Here is a 26,609-nt window from a genome sequence, read left to right as displayed (position 1 = left end):
AATTAATCTATTAGGTATTTATAAAACCCACTTATAAAGATTTTTTTTTTTTATTTATAAGTTAAGTCTTATTCTAAGTGCAGATGATTTTTAACCAGAATTTTAAGGGTCCAAAATATTCAATATATATTATTATAATTATACATTTATTTAATTTTGATTTAGGTATTGTGGTTGTATTTACTAGGGATGGGAGGTGGTGGAGATGAATTTTATTATTATTCATTTTGAAAAAAAAAATCATCTTTACTCTCATATTTAATGAGTGTAATATTTTTTTTTCATCTTCATTCTTATTCTTATTAGATAGTGGGTATATACGTATTCATTTTCATCGTATTTTTATTGTTTCAATGCCAATTAATTAATTTAAAAATTAAAATTTAAGATAATTATTGAACAAATAGAAAAATTTATATAAAATATTACACAATTATACATAAATAAATTTCATGATAGCTAAAATATTTATTAATTTTGTAAACATAAATATTTAAGTTAAAAAATATTTCAAATGTCTCTTTCCTTCATTTATTAAAATTATAATAACATCTTTTTTTTCTTATATGTCATTCGACGAATAAAATAAAATAAAGGAGAAAGATTAAATTAATAATAATTTAAATTTAGCATAGATATTTTATCTTTTGAATTTCACATGTTGGATGGTGATAAAAAAAAAATTATGATTATTACGGGGTATATCATTTCTTTGTGTTTGCATGTGAAAGCCATAAAACATCTATGAAAAGTGCATTGCAAAACCCTCAGAAGAAGAAAAAAGAAGAAAACATTTTTTTAAAGCATTTGATGTGAAGTGGTATTTATACAAAGAACATAAACTTTATTTATATAGATTTGGAAATAGATAAAGAAAACAAAAACCTGAAACGACAAATCATCAAAGCGGCGACATAGATGTTGAAGACACCAAGCTTGGAAATAACGTTATAGAAGTTCTTTGGTTTCAAAGCCTTCATAAATATGCAATTGGCTATTTATCTAAAGAGATAGAAAGAAGGTGAAACAAATTGGCTTGGAACTTCTCATGAATCACATGACATTAATTTCAATGTGTTTTATGTGTATGTGAAACTCGAGATTGAAGGCTATATGTCATGTCACAGTATAACACAACAAGAATAGTGGGTTGGATTTTGAGATCTTTTAGGAGATATGTGACCTATTGAAGCTCACAAGTAGTAGTTGGCTACTTGTAATTGGGATTACGTCCTCTTCTCCTTCCTTTGATTTTTCCAGTTATTACCACTTTTTCCTTGTTGTTGCTTCCATGTGAGCTGACTATTAACCATGCTTATGATAAATTTTATCCATGTTAATACCTATAGTGAGCTATCTTTCTTATTGAAGAATAAGAGAAAAAGACTTGATTTATTTGAGACAGCTGTTCCAGGAGAAGAACTTGAGCCTTGATGATGTTTTAAACTTTACTTAGGCTTTTGACATCATGTTACGAAGTGAATTTTAAGCCTAACTCAACCCTACAAAATCGGCTTGTAAGGTGAGACTTACACCTATTTATATATTTTGAATTGACCTTATCTCTAGTTAATGTGAGATAAAACAACGGTTTTGATGATTCCATATTACAGGGTATATTATTTCTTTCTGTGTTTGCATGTGAAAGCCAAAAAAAATATCTATGGGAAGCGTGTTGTAGGACCCACAAAGAAGAGAAAAGAAGAAAACATTTTTTTGAAGTGTTTTATATGAAGTTGTGTTTTTAAGGTGAGACTTGCATATTTATATATTGTGAATTGACTTTATCTCTAGTCGATGTGAGACTTTCAATACACCCTCTCACATCGAGATATATATACATATTGTATGTGAGACTTGACTTTAATGGATAGTTGATAAGGTCTTAATAGTGAGTAAAACAATATGTTCAAAAAACAACAAATCTCACCAGAATATGCTCGGTTCTGTACTAGTGATATTTTCTTTCTATGTATTTGCATGTCAAAAAACATCTATAAAAAATGCGTTGTGGACCCACAAAGAAGAGAAAAGAAAAAAGCATTTTTAAAGTGTTTGATGTGAAACAATGTTTATACAAAGAACATAAACTCTCTACATATAAAGTTGGAAGCAGATAAAGAAAAAACTGAAACAACGAATCATAATAATAATAATGATATTAAATTATTATATTACACTTGTCTTTACACAATTATGGTGATAATGAGTTTAGAAAATTAATTATACAAAAAATCATAATATTAGTATGCAACATGATAAAAATAAATAAAAAATAAAAATGTTAAAAATAATTAAAAAATATCAAATGTATGTCTTAGAAATAATTACACCAATGAAGAAAATTGCATATAAGAAAAAAATGTATAATTAAGAAATCTTTTTAGATATCGAAGTAGTCAAATTATTAATAAATAGTGGAAATTGTTTAAGTAAAAAAAGTTCTTAAAATGAAACAAAAATTAAAGATAAAAAAAATAGTTTAGTAAATAAAGGGTTTAATGCGATTCAATACTTGAAATTGAAAATATGAGAAAAGAAATAAAAATATTAAAGAGGAGTAGAAATAATTAATGTGATACCTAAAAATTATTCATTGATTATATATTTGAATATAATTGCCCAAGAGAAAAAATATCTTAGAAATGTGAATAATTTTTGTGAAAAAGAACAAACAAAACAATTAGAGAAAAAGAAAAAAATGTGTAAGAAAACACAAAAAGAAAATATTATGAATAAAATATTAAGAGAATTATATATATATATATATATATATATATATATATATATATTTAATTATCTAATAAATTTTGAGTACTTTAATAAATTAATTAAAAATAATAATAGGTATTTGAATGGATATATGAGACAAAGATGAAGATGATGATGAGTATTTGGATGGGGTATAGAGAGGGGAATGAGATAGATATATGAATAACCATCATCTTCTTATACTCAATTGAAAAATTCGAATCTTATCCATATTTATACTCTATCTAGTCCATGTAAAAATTTTCAAAACATAATCAATTTCAAACAATATCCACGACAATTTTGCATTCTCAGTATTAATATTTTTACAGTTTACTAACATTTACCTTTTGTATAAGTAAAATGGGAAGAAAAAAAAAAACTATCTCTCAACTTAACACTAAACAACTAAGTATAACTTACTAATAACCCTTAAATTGACAAAATATATTTAGACAAAACTAACTAATGAAAGAGTAGCTGTGAAATGACTTTTCTTAATATATATATATATATATATGGAAAATAATACTTTTATATCCCTTAAAAAATATATACTTATTTTACAACTCACTTTAATAATAATTTAATATATATTCGAATTTTAAGTTTAAAAATAAAATAAACTTAATTAAGATATTATTATTTTGAGTTATAAAGTAGGGATTTTTATTTTGTTTGGTAGGTGTTAAAAAATCAATCACCTTCTACATATATTTGATATATTGAAGATAAGTATTTTTTGAACTTTTATGAATTGACTTAGGATATTGATAATAGAAAAATGCATTTTACGTAATAAAAGAATGCATTAAGATGAAAGAAGGACTTGCAACTTTCTCTAATACGAGAAAAGAAAAATACATTTGAATACAATTTTTCATTAGAAATGAAAAAGGAGTTTACAACCTATATATAGAGAGAGATGAGTGAAACAGGTAAAAAAAAACCTAAATACTTAATCATAACTTTCTAATATGATAATAACATGTTATATTAATATATTATTAAAGAATATGGAAAATGTTAGTGTAACCTTCATTCACAATTTTTTAGTTTCTAGAAGTATTATCATAATTTAATTTCCGTATAAAGAATAAAAGAGCATTTATAAATATATTATTGAAATAAAACGTTGATAAAACACCAAGTAAAATATGAATATGATGGAGTGCAAAAAGAAGGCACCACTCTTTATTCTTTAACGGGTTGGGTCATTCAAAGTAAGTTGGACCGTTACTCCCTGCACCTCCACCCCTTCTCCCTCCACCTCCCCATTCCTCTTTTACCCTTCACTTCATCTTTCTATTCCAATTTTATCCTTAAGTAAAATTTTACTTTAAAATTTATATTTTATAATTTTTATCCAATCCAATCCTTTATACACATGCAATGGTGAGTGAAAGATTGCAAGTAGTCCGAAAGGAATGGTTCCAGCGATGCCAAAGTTGAGTCTGGATGGTGCTTGAAGGTGTAAAAGGATGAAAATACACTATGTGAAGGTACAGAATCAACCCTAAATTAATGGAAACCCTTAAGCGGATATGAACATCCGTAAACAGATTTCAACGTCCGTTTAAGGTGAAACGAATTTTACCACGGCTACTCGTATCTGCAATAATATATTCGATTCTCATTCTGTTAACTCTCGAAGTGTGCAAAAGATACATCACAAGCCATGACATTTGCGCAAACACTCTCTTTGTATCTGAGTAACCAAGAAGTTGTTTCTCGCGTCCCAGATACAAAAGGATAAACACATAACAAAGTTCCTTTTTATTGAAAACGATGAGAAGAGAGTGGAGAGAAAAACTTATATTTACAAAGAAAACTAATAGTTCTCTTTTATATTTTTTTCAATTTATTCTGCTGGTTTGTTTTTGTTATTTACAAAAACATACGGTTAGTATAAAAGTTTTTATATGAATACTAATTTATCGATTCAGTAAATTTGTAAATGTAAATTGCAAAGGTGAAATGTATATAATATTGAAAATTATTAAAATTCAGAAAATCAAAAGTAAAGTATATTAAATATGACATGATATCGAATAAAAACTGTAGTTTTTAATAAATCTTACCCAAAAATGAAAAATGAAAAGCTTAGGGTCGAGGAGGTTACTATACTAAATAATATTAGAAGTAAAAAACATAAAAAGTAAGTAAAAAGGTTAAAAAAGGAAAAAGAAAAGGTTATCTTTGTAATTAAAAGAAAAATTCAAAATGTTGGGGAGGTGGAGGAAGGAAATGGGGAGGTGGAGGGAGCAACACCCAACAAAATTTTATGTAGTATATGGTGGGCTATGTCTTTATGCACCCCCTTATTTCTTCCTGCACCTCATTGCTACTGCTTCATCATTTTCTTCTGCAGCCTAGGGTGTTCTTTGGATTGTATATTTTCTATCTCACATTTTCTCTACTTAGAAAAAGACAATATATTATTAGAAAAAGATTTTAAATCTAACTCAACTCTATAACGAGAATATAAAATGAGATTCACTTATATATTAAGACTTTTAACACATATCACACCGCATTATAATGAAAGCTTTTGACATATCCAAATTTTTCATTCCAAACAATCTTTATCATTAGCAAATTCATGATTAGCATGTTGAAGTTAAATTAATAGCCAAAAGTACAAAAACTAGGTAAGATTTTTTTGAGTGCTTGAAGAGTATTAAAATATGAAGGTAAGATCTTAAAATAGAATCATGCCTACTAAACATCTTAACCTAACACATTGTAAATAAAAAGAAAGGAGTCCCACTAAGGTAAACTAGAAAGACTATTAGCCAATGCTTTTAAATGAAAAAAAATTAAGAGTGCTCTAAACTTTTAGAGCAAAAGTAAGAAATTGAATGAGATTGTAATGATATTTTAGTTTAGATCTGAACTGTCAAGTTAATATCTTTCTCTTTTAAAACATTACATCACTGTTCTTCATTATTTTAAGTACACGCTTATATGTGCCTTTTAATTTAAGTAAAAAAAATATTAAACAATGCAAAAATCTTTAGTCTAAAGATGAATTAGTGTAAATCGCAGATGATATTTTCACAATATCAAGAAATATCAAAGAAAAATTATTAGTGATTGTAGTTTTACAAGAGATAATAAATAATAAAGGAAGGAAAATAAAAAATAAAAGAAAATGAAGAAGTACCTTTTACATGGTTTACATTAATAGTTTGTTTACTACCACATTTGGGGATTGACGAATAAGATTTAGCCAGCACATAATCTGAGTGACCCACATTTATAGTGTAAAGAATACTTAAAAAAAGAAATTGTGGGAAAAAGTGAGACCATGTATATTATTCATGGATAAAACAAGTATATTCTTTATGGACCATACAAAAGTAGTAATTTATTATTTTAAATAATCAAAGACAATGCTTCAAAAATGGACCCTAACTAGATTTTGTTGTCTACTAAATTTTTAGTTTGGGAAGTATCCAAACACATATCTGCATCTCAAATACATAGGAATATTTGGAATTTTTCTTTCACATTTTTTAAGCATATATAATTTTTTTTATATAGTTTATGGATTATTATTATACATATAATAATAATAATAATTCATAAACTATATAAATAGTATATTTAAAGTTTTTTGAATTATTACTTACATATATTGCACGATTTGATATATGTATTCCACCTTCATTTAGATTAAAAATAATATTAAATAAATATAGTTATGATAAATATTTTTATAATATATTTATGTTTGTTATTTTATTATAAATACAATTATAATATATTAAAAAATATTATATCACAATATATATAATTATAGTATAATGTGCTATAAATTTCATTAAAATTGATAATATAATAATAATAATAATTAGTAATAATAATAATTAATAATAATAATAAATTGAATAATAAAACATCAATTAATAATTTTTTTAGTCAATCAATTATCATTTTTCATTTTTTATCTATCAAAACTTATAAATGCAACATATTTTTACATAAAATATTCTATTAATATCATATTTTCTATTATACTTTTTTATATTTATTGTAATTTAAGTATTTTTATAAGTGGATCTTCCTTTATCGGTCTTTTAACTTCACTTCAAATTTCTCACACAAATTACTCTTTTCTCTACTTAAGATTCCATATCTATGTCTCTTTCAAATTATAACTTTGTATGATAATTAAGTGATGTATAATTTTTAAAATAAATTTAATAAAAAAGATCCTTATATATTATAAAACTTTTAAATTAAATCGTGTTTGCTTGATTAACGCAAGGATATGTTTTCACTGATACTTTTAGAAAAAAATTAAAATTATTTTTTCGTAACATAAACTAGCTTTAACTCTAGAAATATCTCATTTTTTTTTGAAGTATTTACTCATTTGAACAAATTGAGGATAAGAATTTTCATTATATTATGACTTCCTTTTTTCATAAGATTCGACTCAACATTTATGATAGAATGTAGTAATAATAAAATATGATTTAACAGTTGAATTTTTAATAGTTTACATGACATAAAGTTCTTGAAAAGTATGTGTTATAAGACACATTGATAGAAACCCTCCCTTCTGATAAACTCTAGAAGTCCTTCATGTTTTTGGTAGGGTAGTGTTTATAAGAAAAAAGTACTTTAGTTTGTTCATAACACTGTTAATGACAGACAAGGGATATATATATATATATAACAGTAATTATCAAGAACTATGGACAAAAATAATTAACTAAACTGCATAAAGTAACTTTTGCAATGAGGACAAAACACCTGTCCACTACTGATAAAAAAGTTTGGTAATCCATCATTTACTAAGATCATCATGGTGATTCTTATTACCAGGCTATAAATTGAATAGAGGGGTTCTCTATAACATGTCAATGTGGCCTTTTGTTTTTCTAAAAGCCAAAAGAGTGTGGTGAGTGTGGATTTATTGGTTTCTTACACATAACATTACCACATGCATTTTGTAGTAAACTTAATTTCCATACTTTCTTTCAGGTAAATTTTTCCTCCATTGAATTCAGCTTCTGTCAATCTGAGTGGCTAAAGTACTAAACCAGAAACATTGCATTCATGATTATCTTCAATCTCATCTCAGCTATGGTAAGTCCAATGCATATCTCTAATTTCACTACGTGCATATGTTTTTCCTTTTTCATTTCCTCTTATATATATATATATAGATATGTCTTTATATATACTCATACATACATATATATATATATATATATGTGTGTGTGTGTAGTTTTTGAGTACTGTGTCATATTTGAATTTCTTGGCAGTATGAAACTCACATGTACACTCACATGAAGTCCTTTCGTTTCTATATCAGCAAGTGGATATGGCTTTAACACAGAAGTAGGAAAGAATCAGACAAGGAAAAGTGTGATTGGATTCTTCTAAAAGGAGCAATTATATAAATAATCCATATTATCAATGACAAAATCCATGGTTAATGTCATGTAATGCATCTGTTATTTTTCACTAATAGCCAAATCTGAAAAAGTAGACCATATATATATCCATTGCAAGGAAAAAATAATTACTGGATAGAGCTATGTTATATTTGCTACTATTACCTCTTTACTAATCAGAAGGGTAATTAATTGGGTCCCATACTCATAATAAATTAAGTGATATTTTAGTTAGTGCAAGAGAATCTTTATTTGTTATAAAAACTCATTTTTTTCTTGTAGTTAAACTTCATATCTGTATTTTGAGCACATATTTTATGGTGCATGATTTTTCAAGACTTACTTCCTATGCATAATCCCAGAAAGCTAAACTGATGAGTCACTAGTGAAAACAAGCTTTGTGATATAGCAGTTTTATTCTGTGTTGTATATTCTTTTGGAAGAATCATTTTGTCTGTATGTGTTATTAAGATTCTCTCTATCACCTTCATGCTCTTGCTATATAAATATAGTTTTACTTGGTCCATATTCTTTCTACATGAGATTTTCTCATCAGGATCACACATGACTCTCCTGTGAAAATATTTTGTAAATTTATATATCTATCTATTTATCTATCTATATATATATATATATATATATATATATATATATATATATATAATATAGAACAATGATAAAAAGATAAAAAGATGCTGTGGCTGATGCTTTTTTCAAACATGAATTACTATTTTTTTGAGAAGCTCAGTTTTTCTTTATCTTTTAGAATCTTTATTCGTTAGTTTCTCTTAGCCACGAGAAATTATATTATAAATAATTTTAGAAACTAGTAACAAACCATTTTAATGAGTTTAAGGGACATATATTTAAAGAAATTACAATAGTTAACAAATTTCAAAGGAACTATAAAACTCATATTTAATAATAATTTTTAGGACACCTTAGAGTAAGTATGACATTTTATAAAGTTAATAAAAACAAGCAATATAGCGATTTGCGAATATAACATATAACTGTATAAAAATTCTATTCCAAGACTATTTAAAAAATAAATAAGTTTTTTTTTTAGTTTATCATATTACACTGTCAATTAAATTCTTTTATATGTAAATTAGATTCAGGTAATTTTAACGTTTAAAGCTTATATAAATTGATTCATTTTTACATTAAAAGTAAAATTTAATTAGTTGAACGAAAATAATTTATATAGACTTATTCATAAAAAATTAAACTACATTTTTAATTAGTTGATGGTGAAAAAAATTCAGAAAACTTGTCTCCACATACATAGGTTAGTGCATACGTGTGTGGTGGCAAAGAGAGTTTTCCTTCATGCACGTGCTTCGTCTATCCAAATTACATTTGTTACTTCCAATTGCTATTTATAAATAAAAGGTTTAAATAAGTTATATTATATATATAAATTTAATCAATTCAAATAAAAGTTATATTATATATATAATTTACACAATTAATTGTACATTTTGAGACTTATGTTCACACTTTTACTTATTATGTATTTATGAAATATACTCCCAAAAAAATTGGACTACAACTGATAACTAATTTTAGTTTTGAAAATGAGATATTTAGTTTTATACTTTTAATAATAAAATATAAATTACGATAAATTTGATTGCTTAAAAGTGATCTAACAGAAGTTTTTTATTTGTTAAGAAATAGTCATTGAACTTTTTTTATTGAATAGAAATTTAAATTTTAAATACAACAAATTTCTATCGGCAAACATGCATGCTTCTATTTCTAGAATCCCAAATATTTGTGATTCTCTATCACATGCAATTACCGTTTAGCAGCAATTCCTTGGTTTGTCTTTGTCATGGGAACTTGAGTTTCTGAATTGTTTATGCATGTTTTTGTTGTTTCTGATGAAACTGGAACACACAAGACACTTCCATGTCCCTGACAATGACATAGACAAAGGTGCTTATGTTTCAATATTTTTAACTTGGTATTGGTTTCTTTACTTTCTGCACTCTCTTTCCTCACTTCCTTCGTGATCATTTAATTTTGGAAATAATCACAGGGCATGTTTTGTGTTTTTACTTCTGCATAAAACCACTGTTGCAATTTTGGATTTTGAATTTAGTGCTGATTTTCAAAATGAATTTTTGTGTTTATGATATCAATGGTTCATGAAGAAGATCATAAGTTTTCATTAAATGACTCTGTTTTCGTGATTTGGCTTAACAATTGTAGTTTCAGTCTTTGAGGTTGCAGAGTCCATGATGCTGTACTCTTACTAGTATTCGTTTTCTTTGTGGTCTTCCGATTGAAGTATTGATCTCTGAGAGGAAAGAGAGTTGCGGCTATTATTATCAGGTTCATCATTCCATTTCCATAGTCTTACAAAGCTTGAAGTTTGTTATGTAGCTTTGTAGGGATTCTAACTCTTGTTTCTGGTTTGCTACAGTTCACTGACATTCTTTCTTCGGTATGGTTGGCTACGGTAAAAAGTTGAGAGAATTACAGATTCAAGAATGGAAAGGGTACGTTCATTTGATCACCTCTATCAAAATTTTGAAGATTTTTATCTGTTTATAACATATTTATGTTATTATATTATATTGTGTAGCACCTTCCATGTCTTGTTCCACCTTGACTTTGTTCTATCCATATCACATTTAGTCTATTTCCTTTGCTTTATTTTGGACAGATTGGACTTTCTGTTAAAGCTATGCCTTCTAAACTGTTATCACTATATATCTATATCTATATCTATATCTATCTATGTCTATACACACACACACACACACACACACACACACACACACACACACATATATATATATATATATATATATATATATATATATATATATATATATATATATATATATCCTTATGCATGTTTGTGAGTGATAATTTAGTTCAACTTCTCTTGACCAAGTTTTGAAGATATTTCATGCATAAAAAGTCTTTTCTACATATCTACACAGTTAGTGGCACTTCACAGATGTATACAGAGAGAGATAGAGAGAATTGTTATTCTGAGGTAGCTCTTGCCTTCAGAATCATTGTTAATAAGAAGCCTCTGATAGAAGGGTTTTTTTAAGGAACAAAGACAATAAAAGCATCTATACACTTGCTCTGACTCACCAGTCAACTCTAAATAACAAGTATAATGATGAGAAATAAAGATGATTTCATAAGATTTTTCTGATTCTTTTTTCTTTTTTTTTTGTTTATGGCATGATTAGTGAACTTTAATATTGTTTAGTTCTTGCTTTTCTATTTGGTAGTCATATTTTTAACTCTTTTGTTTTAATGGTGGTGATGATACTTGCACCAAAACGAGAAATGGTTGTTTAAATTCTGGTAAAACTGATTGAACTTTTTGCAGATATTATATCAATTATAAGTTAATGAAAAAGAAAGTTAAGAGATATGTAGAACAGTTGGAGGTTGGAGCTCAAAATCGCCATAATGTTCTCAGAGACTTTTCAATGCTGCTAGACAATCAGGTAACTGAATGTTGTCACTTATTGAAATACATATTCCACTTTGTGTTGTGTTGAAAAGTTCATATCATCCTTTTTGGTTTTTATGAATTTGTCAAACATATTCCAACTCATCTGCTACAAAAGATGCTTTAATTAGGATAAGCACACCAGACATTATTATCATTTTCTTCTATAGGAATTAATTATTCCGTACTTTAAAATAGTCCCTTCTAAACCTTGAGGTTTAGATAGCAACTACATGAAGTAAACCACACTGAAACTGACACCCCCCACTCTGTAGAATACTTGAATACATGTGTTGGAAGTCTAGTAGAAATAAGGTCAATTTATAGTATTTTTAGTATATAAGTGAGTGCAAAACTCGCTTTACAAGTTGGTTTTGTAGATTGAGTTAGATTTAAAATTCATTTTTTAACATAGTATTAGATGATGGTATCATATAATCCATGTGGGACTTCCAACAACATGCATGGTCTTTCTGATATTCTTTCATTTGGTTAACTTCCCATGTTCAAAGAGAAGAACCAGAGAACTTTTTGTGTTATCAAATCAAAATGCCACTTAAAATTTTCAAAAAACAAATTGAGGTTAAGAGTCATATTAGTCATGTTATATATCCAAAATATGATAAAGACTAAGTAATCTTTCCTTGATCTTGAATTTCAGATAGAAAAAATTGTTTTGTTTCTGCTTGAACAACAAGGAGTACTTGCACATAGGCTGTCAGATATTGGAAAAGAGCATCACACTCTTTTCCAGCAGCCAAATAGTATAAAAATCTCTGAAGTCCAAGAAGCATATAGAGATGTTGGACGAGATCTTTTAAGGCTTCTTCATTTTGTGGAAATGAATGCTATTGGTCTGAGAAAGATCTTGAAGAAGATTGACAAACGGTTTGGCTATAAATTCACAGACTATTATGTCAAGACACGCGCAAATCATCCTTATTCCCAACTAAGGCAGGTTTTCAGGCAAGTGGTAATGTTTCTATCCCTGAATACCACTTTTTTCAAATTTTAGTTCAAATTATTTGAAGCTTCTTTATCATCCTGCTTGATGTTACAACATTAGCACTACAAAATGTGAGATGGTATGATGCAGTAGGTTTTTCATTTTTTACTGTTTGCTTTTTGTTTGTTTGAGCAGTATCAGTAATAGCTTCTTTGCAGGGCATTGGGGCAGTTGTTGGTGTTTTATCTCATGGTCTGGCAGACCTTCAAGATCTACAACAATGTCAAGGAAGCTACATTTCTATATATGACCAGCCTTCTTATACTCATCAGGTTAATAGTTGCATGATATTTGTAGGCATTACCAACACTTTTCTTTGCTCTGATACTAATTTTGGTGGAGAAAAGACAAGCACGAAGATTTTTTGTTTTTGTTTTCTATCTTTATAGCACCTTGGTCTTCTACAATTTATAGTATCCAAGGGGCTGTTTTATGTTCTGTTTTCAGAAGTTTGTACATAAAACAGTGAAAACAATTTTTGATTGTTTTCTGTTTTCATTTTCTATTTTTTCCATTTCCTAAGGTATCCTTGCAACACTTGATGACTGTCTCCTTCTGACTTCTCTTGAAGGATCCTGTTCTCAAATCTATCAAAGAAGCTGTAGGCAGATTATCAAACTCAACAAACTTTCTTCAGTTTTTGGGAAGACATGCTTTTACCATGCAAGAAGAGCTACCATCTCCATCAGAAGATCAAATTGTTGATGAAAGATATCATTTTATGTCACTTCTTTTGAACTTGGCAAACACATTTTTGTATATGGTGAACACTTACATTATCGTACCTACGGCAGACAACTATACTTTGAACCTTGGAGCTGCAGCAAGTGTCTGCGGTGTGGTCATTGGTACAATGGCTGTTGCACAGATGTTTTCTTCAGTTTATTTCAGTGCATGGTCAAACCGATCATATCTAAGACCCCTCGTATTCAGTAGCATTGTTCTTCTAATTGGAAACACCTTGTATGCATTGGCTTTTGATATGAATTCAATAGTAGTTTTACTCATAGGACGCCTTTTCTGCGGGTAAGTTGTTCCTGTTCTCTTTGGTTCTATCCATTTTAGAACAACCAAAGTGATTTCCATCTTGTATTAAGTTACATGATTGATATAATTATATTTCAGGTTAGGATCTGCAAGGGCTATTAACAGGCGTTATATCAGTGATTGTGTACCTCCGAAACTTCGGATGCAGGCTTCAGCAGGTTTTGTTAGTGCAAGTGCTCTGGGAATGGCTTGTGGTCCAGCTCTTGCTTGCTTGTTACAGACAGATTTTAGGATTTACAAGTTCACCATGAACCAAGACACTCTACCTGGCTGGGTAATGTCTCTTTCATGGCTTATCTATCTACTGTGGTTGTGGATTTGTTTCAAGGAACCCGCTCATGAGAATGAAGCAAATCTTGTGCTATATGAAGCAACTACAGGTATGACAGCAGGATCACTTTTATATGAAACGAATCCACCATGTTGGTCTGAAGTGATACTTCTCTCAAACTGTTCCATTAGTTTTATTTTTTCATTTCATTAAAATGCATATATAGGACCAGCAGTACATGTTGCAGTAGAGAACGAGCCTACTCAACCATTACTAATGAACTCCGAAGAAAAAGAGCAGGATGAAGAAGGAGAAGAGGAAAATGATAATGCTGAAGAAACCAAGAAACCAGTGACTTCTATTGTGGTGGCATACAAGTTACTTACACCATCAGTAAAGGTCAGAAACCCATGATTATGACTTTTGTTTCATCTACATTGTTTGATGTGATAGAAAATATGATGCACTAACCCTATTATACTTAATCTGAACTGGACTGAACTCCTATTCCTAGCCTCAAATTGAACAAAAAACAGATAAAGAAGTATGATATCTGAAAGCCACTATTGACTTTTTTTGTTATTGTTGTAGTAGAATATTCATGGCTTTTGTGCTGGAAAAATTTAACGTGATGGTACTCAAGCTTTTGCACTGACTATAAATATATTTATCAGGTTCAGTTATTTGTCTATTTTATGCTCAAGTATGCAATGGAGATCGTACTTGCCGAATCAAGCCTCATCACGGAATACTATTTTATTTGGTCAACCAGCAACGTATCCATTTTTCTTGCATGTCTTGGTCTTACAGTGCTTCCAGTAAATATTATTGTTGGAAACTACATCAGCAACATGTTTGAAGAAAGGTACAGATTCAAGTATTATTAAGGAAATCTTGTCTTATTAATCATCGTCATCATCATTCAAATTCCTTGTGATCCTCAAGATTGGCGTTTGAATAGTTTATTTTGTTTCTGATCCTCAAAAGCTCTAGGACTTGTTTTGTGATAAAAAGATTTAGTTACTTGATCATGGTTTAATGTACATTTTAAATGGAGTTTGTACCACATTTGTCATCTGGTATCTCAAAACAACTAATCTTACCTCTTTCTATTACTTTCTCACACATTTGATCATTCCATTCTGGTTGGCTTCTGGTTGCAGGCAAGTTCTACTCACATCAGAAATCATGGTTTGCATTGGACTACTCCTAAGCTTCCATATAATGATTCCTTATTCAGTAACTCAATATGTTGGATCAGCCCTTCTCACATTTGTGTCTGCTGAAGTTCTTGAAGGTAATTTGTTAATGATTCCGAAAATTTAAGTGGAATCTTGGCTGACAACTCTGCATTATCCAATGAAAATGGCAATATTTAAACTATTCAGATAATTATGAATTTTGACTTGAACTGGGAAGTATCACACGAACAAAGTCCATTAGTTGTTAAAAAGGAAACAAAAAGGATACTTTACGTGACAATCTGAAATTTCAGTATGGTGTTTGTCTTCTCATATGAAAATATTTTAGATCTATTAAATTAATTCACAACTTGTGGTAAAATCTGAGGCTGAAATCTGCTCCTTGAATGTGCCCTATTATTTTTGTTTGCTGTATTCAGGAGTAAACCTTTCACTTCTATCAAAAGTGATGTCATCAAGGCTTTCACGTGGAACCTTCAATGGGGGATTGCTGTCAACAGAAGCTGGAACTCTAGCTCGAGTAATTGCAGATGGAACAATAACAATCTCTGGATATTTCAGTGAAAGTAATCTCCTCAACACCACCTTACTCCCTGCACTTCTCATCTGCATCTCATCCATTATTGCTACCTGCTACAGCTACAACTCTCTTTATTAGAACAATAGCAGTCAGCCTTTCCATAAAAGCATTGAAATCTGAAGTGTATATAGTGATTCTGTAAGCTGATCACTTACCTGTGATCAGTAAAATGCTGTAATAGTTAGTGTCAGCAGATAACTGAATCAAGTTGACAGAATAACGTTTTTGACATCTACTGATATGCTTTTAAAGATAACGCTGGAACATATCGCTCTAGTGGATGATTTTCTTTTTCAAGATACACCTTCTTTCCCTAGTGTTGAGCTGTTTCAGGCAGAGTATATTAAAAAACAATTTAAATTTGAAATCAAGATGAGTTTGTAACTATCAGAGTATATTAAAAAGCAATTATGATAATGGTAAGTGTCTCATAGTCAATAAATTTAAGATTAATCCTCGTATACGTCCTCAGTTCTTTTTGCCATAGAGAACTGACACAGCACCTTCAATATAATACAATACAATACAATGATAACCTCACACTCACATCTCACAGCATGTACATGATACATGATACACACACAATGAAAACTAAAGATCTTATCCAATACAGAAACATTTCCTTAAACATTACACTTATAATATCAAGCATCAGACCATGTAATGTCAAGGCCACCCCATTCATTTTGGGGCACTCCCAATGCTTTCCAGACAGCCTTAGAAGCATCAACAATGTTGTTGGGACATGGAGGTTGATAGTCATGGTCTGCATCACATCCCTCAGTCGAGTCACACTCATCAACCACCATGGCCACGACACTTCTTCCATTCGCAGTGATGGTGATGTTGTGGAGGCACCTGCTTCTGTGGTTGAACCAGCCTGTAGACAGTGCGACCACAGGTGTGTCATCAGAATGGTATTGGTTGTCACATTCTGAAGGGCCACCACCATCTCCACCCTTCTGAAAACTGTTGAGAGTGAGGTAGGCCTTGGTGTGGCTGGACATAGGTGGTGAACATTCATATGTGGTGTAAAGTTTGCCTTCTATGCAGCAGTCTGAATCATTCTCTTGGTTGCATTGTCCTGGAGGTGCTTTCTTTCCTCTGATTCTCCCACTTGGCCGACACTTTTGAGCCTCNGACTCAATACAACTTGTTAAGATGAGAGTAGCTAATAAAATGAAGGATGCGTTTGAGCAAAACCTCTTCATTCTATCCATGAACTTCTCTGTTTCTACTATTTCTTCTTCTTTTTTGAGTGTTTGATGCTTGAATGTGAAGATTTTACTCTATATATAGAGGTCTCTTGATCAGGTACATGTTTTTGCTTCCAAATATAGGTTTCTTTTAGGGTCAAGCAATGATTTATAAATTGTCTTGTGTTGTCAAAATGACAAGCAGAAATTCAAATAACGTTTGATTTGATCTGGAACATATATTTGTCCTAATTGCAATAAATATAGTCAGACCGTAATCTCATACTATGGAAATTCAGAACATGTATATGTTGGCGTAACGATGATAATGTTATTATTTGGATGATAAACATTCTTGTTGCATGTTAAAAAAATTGGTTTCTAGATTTTGAATAGCACCAAGAAGTTAGTCTAAATAATAATGAATAAATAATAGCCATTCACGGATCCATATGAAAAGGACAGAACCCTTAACAGAAACAAGATTCATAGCCATAATAAAAACAAAGGTGCAGTCTATGATTTTTTTGAAAAAAAAAATTGTAAAAAAATTTATTAACCTTTCATAAATTTGTGCATCTCTTCAATAAATGGTTAAATCAATGCTCTAAATTCATAAAAAAGGGGATGTTTGACTTCCAGAAAAAACATTCGAAATTGTTTATTATGTTTAAAATAAATTTGGGAAATGATGGAGTGTAGAAAGTAACTATTGCGTATGAATTGTTAGAGAAAAACCTAGTTTAGGGATGGATATTGCTTCCTGCACCCCCCTATAATGATAGAAAAAGACTCAAACATCCTCCACTACATCATTGTTGCTGCTTCTATCATTACCGTCACTGCAGAGAAAAAAAGAAAAAAAAAATTGTTCTGAAAAAGCTCTTTCAGAAACATATTTTGAATATTTCATAAAAGCTCTTTTCATAATATATTTTATATATTTTGAAAAAAAAAATCTGAAATATATTTCATTTAGGATATTATAGAAAACTAGTTTCCAAAGACATTATATACATTTTGAAAAGTTTACTCTAAAAATCCTATTCTGGGAAAACTTTTTTGGGAATGTATTTCATGTTTTCTGAAAATCTGATTCCAAAATTTTTATTTCGAAAACCTGATTCCAAAAATTCTATTTGGAAATTTTGTTCCGAAATTTTAGAAATTACGGAAAGTCTGCCCTGGAAAATTCTCCAAAATACATATCTCGAAAGTCACTTTTTCAGAAGGTAAAATGGTCAATTTGAAATTTTGTGAAGGTATGCTAACAAATTGAAGGGGTGCAGGAAGTAAAAGCCCTTGTGTTCATATATTTAGCTTCTGGAAAAGTCATTCTCCATCAAAGCCACGCTGTGATTTAGTTCATGATGGTTAAAATAACTTTTTCCAACATGAACTCATGATCAGCATTTGTGATAGAGTTAAAAGAGCTAAACATTTTCCAATATTGCAACAGAGCTTATGCATACAAATAAGCCATGCCCGAATGCAGAAAAATTAGGAAGAACCAAATCTCTATTTATAATCAGTCTATTTAAGATGAAAAGGTTCAAAAGAGAATGTTGAGAAATGAAAAGATAAAAAGGTACTGATATTCTTGATAACATATTGTAGCCATAAACATTCAATCACGTCCTGCTTGCAAGCATGTCCTTCGGTTATGTCCAACTTTACCACACAATCCACAATGCACTGACCTCTTTTTGCGAACAGGAATTTCAGTCTACAAAATTCAGAATAACAAGTTGGATTAACTATCTATAATTAACAAACCATGCTCTCCAACAATGTCACATGTAAATTTCCTTCTAAGTTCATCTTACTCTAAAATGCATTTCAAAATCTCATCATTCTATCATATTTCCATGTGCCCCATTAAGCATCATGCTCTATTTATTAGTTTCTTATCTTCTGTCAAATAGAAAAATAAGAAAGACTCAACTTTCTCCCTTTTCAAAAGTTCTCATCTTCTGCATTCACTTCAACTACTCTTGTTTACTAATGAGTTTACTATTCATGTATGCTTTTCTATGTTATGTTATTTAATCATAAACAGAATCTATGTATGTAATTCATTCTTCTAGTACCGATTTTTGAGTTGTAAAAGAGAGATCACAATCCGGATCGAGGTGTCCACGTTCATTACATCTATTACAAGTTTGATTGAGCTCTTCAACGGTTACTCTCCTTAAAGCCTAAAATCATAAATGCATATGAAAATATCATCATTCTGGAAAACGAAAACGAGCTCAAAAAATTGTCAAAAATAATACTTTTGTGAATAATTGTATTCATAGTAATTTAGTTGAATATAGAACAACACATGAAAGTTTTACATACCCATTTTCGGAAGTTTGGGGAAAAGCAAACTAGCTGTCCAACTTTACCACATTGTCTACAGCGTCTGTCAGTCACACCCCATGCTATGCATAATTTCTTGTGGACTCTTGGACCATTCCCAAAAAACAAACGTAATGGTAGTTCTTTCTGCACATAAATATGTATGAACAAGAATGAAACAAACTATAACACATATCAAGTATGATCAGTTTCTAAGATAAGAGTACTGAAGTCATATAACTGTATATTCACAGTGGTTCTTGAATATCTGTCTCCCCAGATGATTTTTTTCTTCATATAAGATTTACTAGATTATTATTTTGAGTTTATTCAATCAAATTCTGACCCATCTCATTATTAATTATCAGTATCCAACTATGTTACCTTCTACTACATGAATACATTTTATTAAGTTTCCAAAAATTTAGAGTCATCTCTATATACAGAACTTTGATAGAGAATGGGTGAAATATATTTTTGTTAAAGTCGCCTATCCTACTCTAAATTGTGACTATAATTTATACGAAACAAGTGTAATACTTTTTTAGAGTAGCATACTAACTCACTAATTGTGAAAATTAAATTCATTTTATTTAAAGTTGGTCTAGCTGACATTAACTCAAATTTAAAAATTAATTATATATTATTCTTAGAGTTGGTTCAATCATTGATGACTCTAACTTTAAAATTTAACTATATTTTATAATTAAAATTGGAAAATTTGATTCTAATTTACAGAGCAGAAAAGTACCATCACATATGTTTTTGTGTCACTTTTTAATTTTCAAAATCTGAATATAATTTGTTATTAAAGTCAGTATAGTTGCCACTAATTCTTAAAAAGAATTATGTTTCATATTTAGAATCGGTTTAATCAACATTAACTTCTAATTTTAAAATAACATAAATTTTATAACTAGAATCAGCTAGATGACCACAAATTTCCTACTCTCTTGTTTCAACTCTTAATCTCCTCCTCTATTTCATAAATTTTTTCTCTCCAGTATTTCTTTTTTTTCTTCTCCCTTTTGGAACTTTTTAGACATGTTGTATTACTGTTGCAAGTAGATGAAGCATTATGCAATAAAGATATGGTCGTCAACATTGTTGCTAAAATGAAAACAACTGAACTGGTAAAGCAAACGATAGATAGAAAAGAGAAGACCAGGGTGTCGATGGTGTGGAGAAGTTTTCTTGTATTAAGTCCCTTCTTTGAGTCAATGTCTTTTTAACATGGTTCTAGATATGCTTAGTGGACTAATCCAAGGAAAGGTATTATAGTGCATACTTTTGTAGATGAGATAATCTTAGTTGTAGAATCAAGGGAAGAAACAAAATGGATGTTACAAATTCAAAGACAAACCTTGGAAAGGAAACACATTCCACTTAAGTAGAAGTATAAGACAAAATAAATCGAATGCAAGTTTAGGAAGAAATACAGCAATTCTAACGTAGGTATGGTGAAAACACTGCGACAAGTTGAATGTTACAAGTACCTTAGGTCCACCGTACAAAATGACAAGACAAAGAATGATGTAAATAACAAGATCCAAGACAATTTAGTTCCTGAAGTTTACCCTACCTTCAAAATAATCCTTAAACTAACGAAACCAAACTGTTGAAAGTCAAGGGGGATAATTGGTTTTGAGCATGTATGGAGAATAGCCATGGAAACACAAAGAGGGTAGTTGAAGGGATAAAAGTCAATAAATTGGAGGTTGAGGGAATCATAGAAAAACTATAGTCAAATCAGTAGAATTTAGAACCTTTGAAGTAAGTAGTTTAATAGTACACTTCATACATGACAGAAATTTATGGTATCATATGATCCTACAGCCGACTCCATCATATGCCGAAAGGTTTTGCTGTTGCTATATGATTTACTAAATTTGAGAAAATAATATCAATATAAAACACGTCAAATGGGAATTACAAGGTAACCAGAAACAAAAACCAATCCCACTTTACATCGCAACAGCCTTAACCCTTCCAATAGAAAATCCTTACATTTTTCTAGAAACAGGTCACAAACTACTGCACACATCATAGCTTAACAAAATCTCCAACTATCTTTCCGTTTTGTATCTTCTAAAATGAATTGATGGCAGGGTTAATTTAGTATGAAGGTGTGGCATGATAGGTTGGCTCCTTAATCAAAAGTACTTCTAAGAATAATTAATATATACATATACATACACACATAAATACATATACATATATCTATCTATATATATATACATATACATATATCTATCTATATNTATATATATATATATATATATATATATATATATATATATATATATATATATATATATATATATACACACACACACACACATATGTATGTATTCAATATCAAGTATATCATTTACTCAAAGAAAATATAAATTCTCATAATCTCTTCTTTGAAGTAAAATCTAACTCCTTGAGACTTTCCATTTGAGGACAGAGACAAATAACACATGACAGATTTATACATGAATTACCTTTCACCTAAAAACATCACTGCTGAAAATAAAATGAAACAAAGGCGAAACCGGACTAGACAACGCTTGACTTGTCTAAAGCATTCAAAGTCAGACAACTTGAAAAGCCATTACTATAAAAGAGAGGTTGGCTCGTAGAGTGGTAGGAAATAAACTATTCTTTTTATTATTGTTAGTGATAAAGAAAAAAACAAAGAAAATAAAACGCAACAAAAAATAAATACTTACCTTTTTTGAAACAACTTCAGGTTCTGCAGTTGCTTTGTCAGCCAAACCTTGTGGATCTGTTGAACTTAGTCTATCCTCCAAATCCATAATCGTCTAACACTACAAGCACAAATTGCATTCTTTCAATTTTGTAGCAATATAAAAAACCTTAGTGCATGTACTAGCTATCCTCACAGGTCAAATCATCAAAGTCTTATTCTTCCATAAAGAAGTCAAAGACCTTGATAAATAGAAACTCATACAAATTGGTAACAAAATTAGTAGCCTGTTTTCACTTATTTATGAAGGAAATTCATTTGAGACCTTTAACAAGAAACTACAACCATTTAAAGATGAAATTAGCTTATTCCCAGCAACTGCTTCTATGTCTCAAAGCCTTCATTTTCTACCTTATACGGTTACGTACTATATGCTATGGATGATTCTATTAAACAAGCATATTGTTCCATTTCTGTTCATCTGGTTTAATCTATACATATCATTTCTGTAAGAAATTATGACAAATTTTGAAAGAAAAACATGCCACCATACTTTGTACTGAATTTGGGAGCCCTTCCTCCATGAAAAAGGATACCTTTCATGAGTCATCTCATGACATGACAGTTTGTTAAGGGATTAAAACAAAAAATAATAATAATGCCGCATGCTTTATTTGGCATGTGACATAGTTGCTGATTCTATTGATCATTTTCCAAGAAGATGAAGCAAAAATGAATTGCTAATGCCAAATAGTAACTAATCAACACCCTATATCTACCACGTCACTCACTGAGTTGATTTCTTATGAGATAAAAATATAGATGCATTCACATATTTTACACAGTAAGGGACTATGTTAAAGTGTTATGAATGGAGGAGATAATTAGAGTAAATGAGAAATATATTTTGTTTAAATTAAGATGAGACAAAAAAAGAAGAATAGGTTTTGTTTATTATCACAAAATAATGCTTTACAATCACAACAAAAACAAACTGTATTTACAAATAATCCTAATAGTTGTTTTTAAAGGTCTATATAATATATGTCTTCTCTTAGGTGAGTTAGGTGGATTAGGTAGATTTTTTGTTCTTATAATTTATTTTCTATATTTATTGTAGTATAAAAAAAGCAGATTGACTATCCTCTTCTATTTGTAGTAATACAATGAGAGTGTCCATCTAATCCATGGAAAATATCATAATAATGGTAATTGAAACTTAAAATATCAACTTAACAAACAAATAAATTAAATATCTAAACTATTCAAACATTATTCAAAGACATTATAATCTTTAAAAATATCAAATTTTCAACCAACATAATTAAGACTAATAAATAATTATAATAAAAAGATTATGAAAAAAATGATAAAAATATAACAAAAAAATGTTATTGGAGAATTATGGATTAACCCACCTCCAACCAACTTGATTCGAACCTATTTAACTCATAGGTTAAGTGTCTCGGGTTGAGTTTGATCCAACTTTAAAAAAACTAAATTTTTCAAACCAACCTGGCTCAAAATGAGCCGGGTTCGTTCACTAGTTAAAATCCCTGTAAAACCCAATAAGAAAAGGTTGACAAAATAATAAGTAAAATATATAAGTGAATAGTAACAAAAATATTTTAAAATTTTACTATATTGCTATTAAATTAGATTCACTGGATCTGGATTAAGTTTATATTAGGAATAATCAGTTAGACAAGTGGTTAACTATTAAGAAGTGATTGATGGGTTAATAATATATTCGTACAACTAAAAATTTATAAACCCTATTTTTTCCATAAAGAACGTATATAAAATTACAGTTTCTAATTTTCTCATTTTCCCCTGAAAGTATAAATTAAAAAGTATAAATTAAGGAAAAAGTCTCTATTACAATTTTAACATTTCATAATTTCTAGCCAAGACTGCGAAATCAGAAACTACATACAAAGAGAGTAAATACAAGGGCATGCACCAACCATGCTAATGGTTAAGCTTGCTCTTAGTAATGCACACAGAAAATTTCTCAACAATAAACCGAAAGAAGTAAAAACTCTCATATTCTAAGATGATATGAGGCAGATTGGTAAAGCAAAACAACTCCTCACTTTAACAAAATGTATCCCTTGTGTCCAAACTTCTGTAACAAAGTAATCACAAATTCAAAGTTGCTATTTTTTAAACAAGTATAATAATTTGCTACATGCAAGCCCTATCCTAAAGAAGAAAAGTCAATTGCTTCCAAAATGGTTCAGTAATGTCTTTCATTGAAAAGAAATGAAGGAACTCATTACATTTCAACAAATTGGCACAAAAATAGCATTCACCTATGTTTACTTATACATAGGGAGGCCTCCTCTTTGACCAATAATAAGCAAATGAACCATTAAGAAAGAGATTATAAAAGCTCATACAACTAGACAGAAGTGTGTATTCTCACAATTTATACAATATCGGCCACAGTGAATCCGGTGAAAATAGCAACAATTCTAGTTCAGTGTATTTGGTTTTAAAGCATTGCTTTTTTGTGACTTGATTATAATTTAAATTTGCAGCTTCTGTTAGTGGTTCTTACTACTGTATGATATAAATGCATGCTATTATGCATATGCTTCCTGAAGAATAAAGGTTAGCACTTCTCCATCAAAAGTTTTACCTCAGATTTTTCCTGGGATTAATAAAAGAAATAGCACATTGTAATATTTGGCATCGTGGATATTAATATCAATCTGGAAAATAAAAAAAATAAAAAAAAAATTGGTGCTGGGCCTAGCACCTGCTAGATTAGATTATTTGTTTTTGTAAGAAGCAAAAACTGCTTAACCTGCATACCTAAGGTTATTAGCAAAGATTTAAGAATGGTTTTAGTTACTCTAACCAAACAAGGTGGGATCTTAGATGAATGACCAATCTTCTGGGTAACGCCTAGAGACTGAGAAAGAAGAAAATGACAACTTAGTTCATCAAACATAGAATTAAGACTAGCTGTTAGAATATGGTGCATGCAACATATCTATTTCATTTCTGAAAAAAAACTCTAATGTAGGGAAAACTATGCAGTAATAACCCTAAATTAATCTAAAGTACATTAGGCCTTAAGAGCAAACACCCAAATCAAACTAATGAGAAAAAGGGGATATTCAACATATCAAAGAATCAGAAAAATTGATAGATGGATTTGAGCACTGAATTCACTATAAATATTTTGTTCCAACACAAGCAAAGGCAACGGAACTGATTTCTGTTGTGAACTCTGATACATCAAACTGAATACACAAAATTCGTTAAAATAGAAAAAAAAAAATAATCAGAAGATGATAGTGGAAATGAATGAAACTGGCAAAAAAAACTAGTGAAAATGAAATAAAAGAAATTAAATCCACCATTACACAATCCACCTGTTGCAAGACTCCTGAAATTCAAGAAGAATATGTTGATGGAATAATAAATAGTGCTGTAAAACAATTAATCAGCGCGCGTACCTCAGAGGATCTATGAAGCTATTGAATGAGGAATTAAACATAAGTTTGGAACCCCTTTATGCTGCAGAGCCTCAAGCAGCAGAATCCACAGGAAAATAATACCAAAGGTGGGAAATTTATACATGCAATGGTCCAAACAAAGTAAAAACAACAGTGGGGTAATGAGTAAAGCTGGTTTTGAGTACGTGTCATACATTCCATACTGAGGAATGACCCTAACGTGTTCAATGCATGAAACACTGCACAAATTGCAAACGGCACTTGGTGGTGGGATTGTGCGCATGAATTCGAAACTGGGCTGGAAGTAGTTTCGTCGTTTTGCTTATAGCTTCTGGGTTTCTGAGATGACAACCAGATCAAATTATGGAAACAACAGTTGCTGGTTTAAATAATGTTAGGTTGGATCTGAGGTTGCTGCTTAATAATACGACGACGTTCTTACAGTGATTGAAGTGTCCAAAATCAAGGTTAAATTGAACATGTTTCTAATTTAATTTTCATGTGAGATCTTCATACAACCAAACAATCACAAGTTCTTAAATAAGTCATTTCTAAACTAGATATTATACAATTTGACAAATCTATAATATACTTAATATGAAAGCTTTTAAATTAAATGCATTTATTATGTATGTAATGTGAATTAAATTATCTTATGACATGTTATTGTTTATTTGAGTTAGTATATTTATTACTATAATTTTTTTTTCATCTTCAATTAATTTATTTCCCCTTTAAGCTGATTTTGTTGATAAGTGAGAAATCAATTCTATATTTTGAATAGTTAATTTTTATTGTTCATTTGTGTATCTCTCATGCATGTCAGAATTTTAAGCATATCAATCTCAATTTTTTATGTAATTTTTTTTTACTGTGTTACACAGGCAATGGAAATGCATGATTTTACCATATTCAAGAAAATTCACTAAATCTATGTATATGCATTATAAAAAATTATAAAACTAAAAAATATCACTTTAAATTGTTAATAATTATTATATTATTATTCTTTAAAAAGCATTGTTTATGAATATATTTTAAATAGAAAATAAAATTTAGATTAACATAATATTTAAAAATGTTTAATAATATATTATAGTTTTTTATTTAACAATTAAAACAAAAATTTTATTGGAATTTAATTTTC

The 26,609-nt window shown here is 29.5% G+C and overlaps 3 protein-coding genes across 9 annotated transcripts; 1 reads left to right on the top strand and 2 right to left on the bottom strand.

Annotated features, from left to right (window-relative positions):
• Positions 1-9,968: 9,968 nt before the first annotated feature.
• Positions 9,969-16,034, top strand: LOC106758714 (SPX domain-containing membrane protein At4g22990). The gene is made up of 12 exons (XM_014641677.2): positions 9,969-10,106; positions 10,389-10,505; positions 10,597-10,672; positions 11,527-11,647; positions 12,314-12,625; positions 12,817-12,930; positions 13,230-13,684; positions 13,784-14,085; positions 14,203-14,375; positions 14,651-14,841; positions 15,140-15,273; positions 15,598-16,034. Exons 3-12 carry the CDS (start codon positions 10,620-10,622, stop codon positions 15,834-15,836), a joined length of 2,094 nt encoding a protein of 697 aa, XP_014497163.1. The 5' UTR covers positions 9,969-10,106; positions 10,389-10,505; positions 10,597-10,619; the 3' UTR covers positions 15,837-16,034.
• Positions 16,035-16,149: 115 nt separating this feature from the next.
• Positions 16,150-17,362, bottom strand: LOC106759086 (putative ripening-related protein 1). 2 transcript variants are annotated; one of them, XM_022779857.1, is made up of 2 exons: positions 16,416-17,362; positions 16,156-16,261 (listed from the first exon to the last, which is right to left on the bottom strand). In XM_022779857.1, exons 1-2 carry the CDS (start codon positions 16,976-16,978, stop codon positions 16,156-16,158), a joined length of 669 nt encoding a protein of 222 aa, XP_022635578.1. In that variant the 5' UTR covers positions 16,979-17,362. The 2 variants fall into 2 exon arrangements, with proteins under 2 accessions (XP_014497583.2, XP_022635578.1); XM_014642097.2 differs by having other exon boundaries at positions 16,150-17,349.
• A 1,092-nt stretch (positions 17,363-18,454) lies between these two features.
• Positions 18,455-25,838, bottom strand: LOC106758209. 6 transcript variants are annotated; one of them, XM_022779853.1, is made up of 6 exons: positions 25,463-25,834; positions 25,364-25,392; positions 22,015-22,113; positions 19,298-19,444; positions 19,045-19,152; positions 18,455-18,680 (listed from the first exon to the last, which is right to left on the bottom strand). In XM_022779853.1, the coding sequence occupies exons 3-6, from the start codon at positions 22,099-22,101 to the stop codon at positions 18,582-18,584; spliced, it is 441 nt and encodes a 146-aa protein (XP_022635574.1). In that variant the 5' UTR covers positions 22,102-22,113; positions 25,364-25,392; positions 25,463-25,834; the 3' UTR covers positions 18,455-18,581. The 6 variants fall into 6 exon arrangements, with proteins under 6 accessions (XP_022635574.1, XP_022635575.1, XP_022635573.1 ...); XM_022779854.1 differs by having other exon boundaries at positions 25,379-25,392; XM_022779852.1 differs by lacking the exon at positions 25,364-25,392 and adding an exon at positions 23,411-23,548.
• Positions 25,839-26,609: the final 771 nt, after the last annotated feature.

This window comes from Vigna radiata, chromosome 4 (genome assembly GCF_000741045.1).
Source record: "Vigna radiata var. radiata cultivar VC1973A chromosome 4, Vradiata_ver6, whole genome shotgun sequence".
NCBI lineage: Eukaryota > Viridiplantae > Streptophyta > Magnoliopsida > Fabales > Fabaceae > Vigna > Vigna radiata.
Note: the sequence above shows the minus strand (reverse complement) of the source record. Positions and strands in the feature narration are given on the sequence as shown.

Excerpts from the sequence above, each read along its gene's own strand:
- LOC106758714 (XM_014641677.2), top strand. The coding sequence starts at position 10,620 with ATGGTTGGCTACGGTAAAAAGTTGAGAGAATTACAGATTCAAGAATGG. Across the intron at positions 10,673-11,526 it reads CAGATTCAAGAATGGAAAGG|ATATTATATCAATTATAAGT; the intron begins GTACGTTCATTT and ends AACTTTTTGCAG. Across the intron at positions 12,626-12,816 it reads GGCAGGTTTTCAGGCAAGTG|GGCATTGGGGCAGTTGTTGG; the intron begins GTAATGTTTCTA and ends GCTTCTTTGCAG.
- LOC106758209 (XM_022779853.1), bottom strand. The coding sequence starts at position 22,101 with ATGGATTTGGAGGATAGACTAAGTTCAACAGATCCACAAGGTTTGGCT. Across the intron at positions 19,445-22,014 it reads CTGAAGTTGTTTCAAAAAAG|AAAGAACTACCATTACGTTT; the intron begins GTAAGTATTTAT and ends ATTTATGTGCAG. Across the intron at positions 18,681-19,044 it reads CTTTTACAACTCAAAAATCG|ACTGAAATTCCTGTTCGCAA; the intron begins GTACTAGAAGAA and ends TGAATTTTGTAG.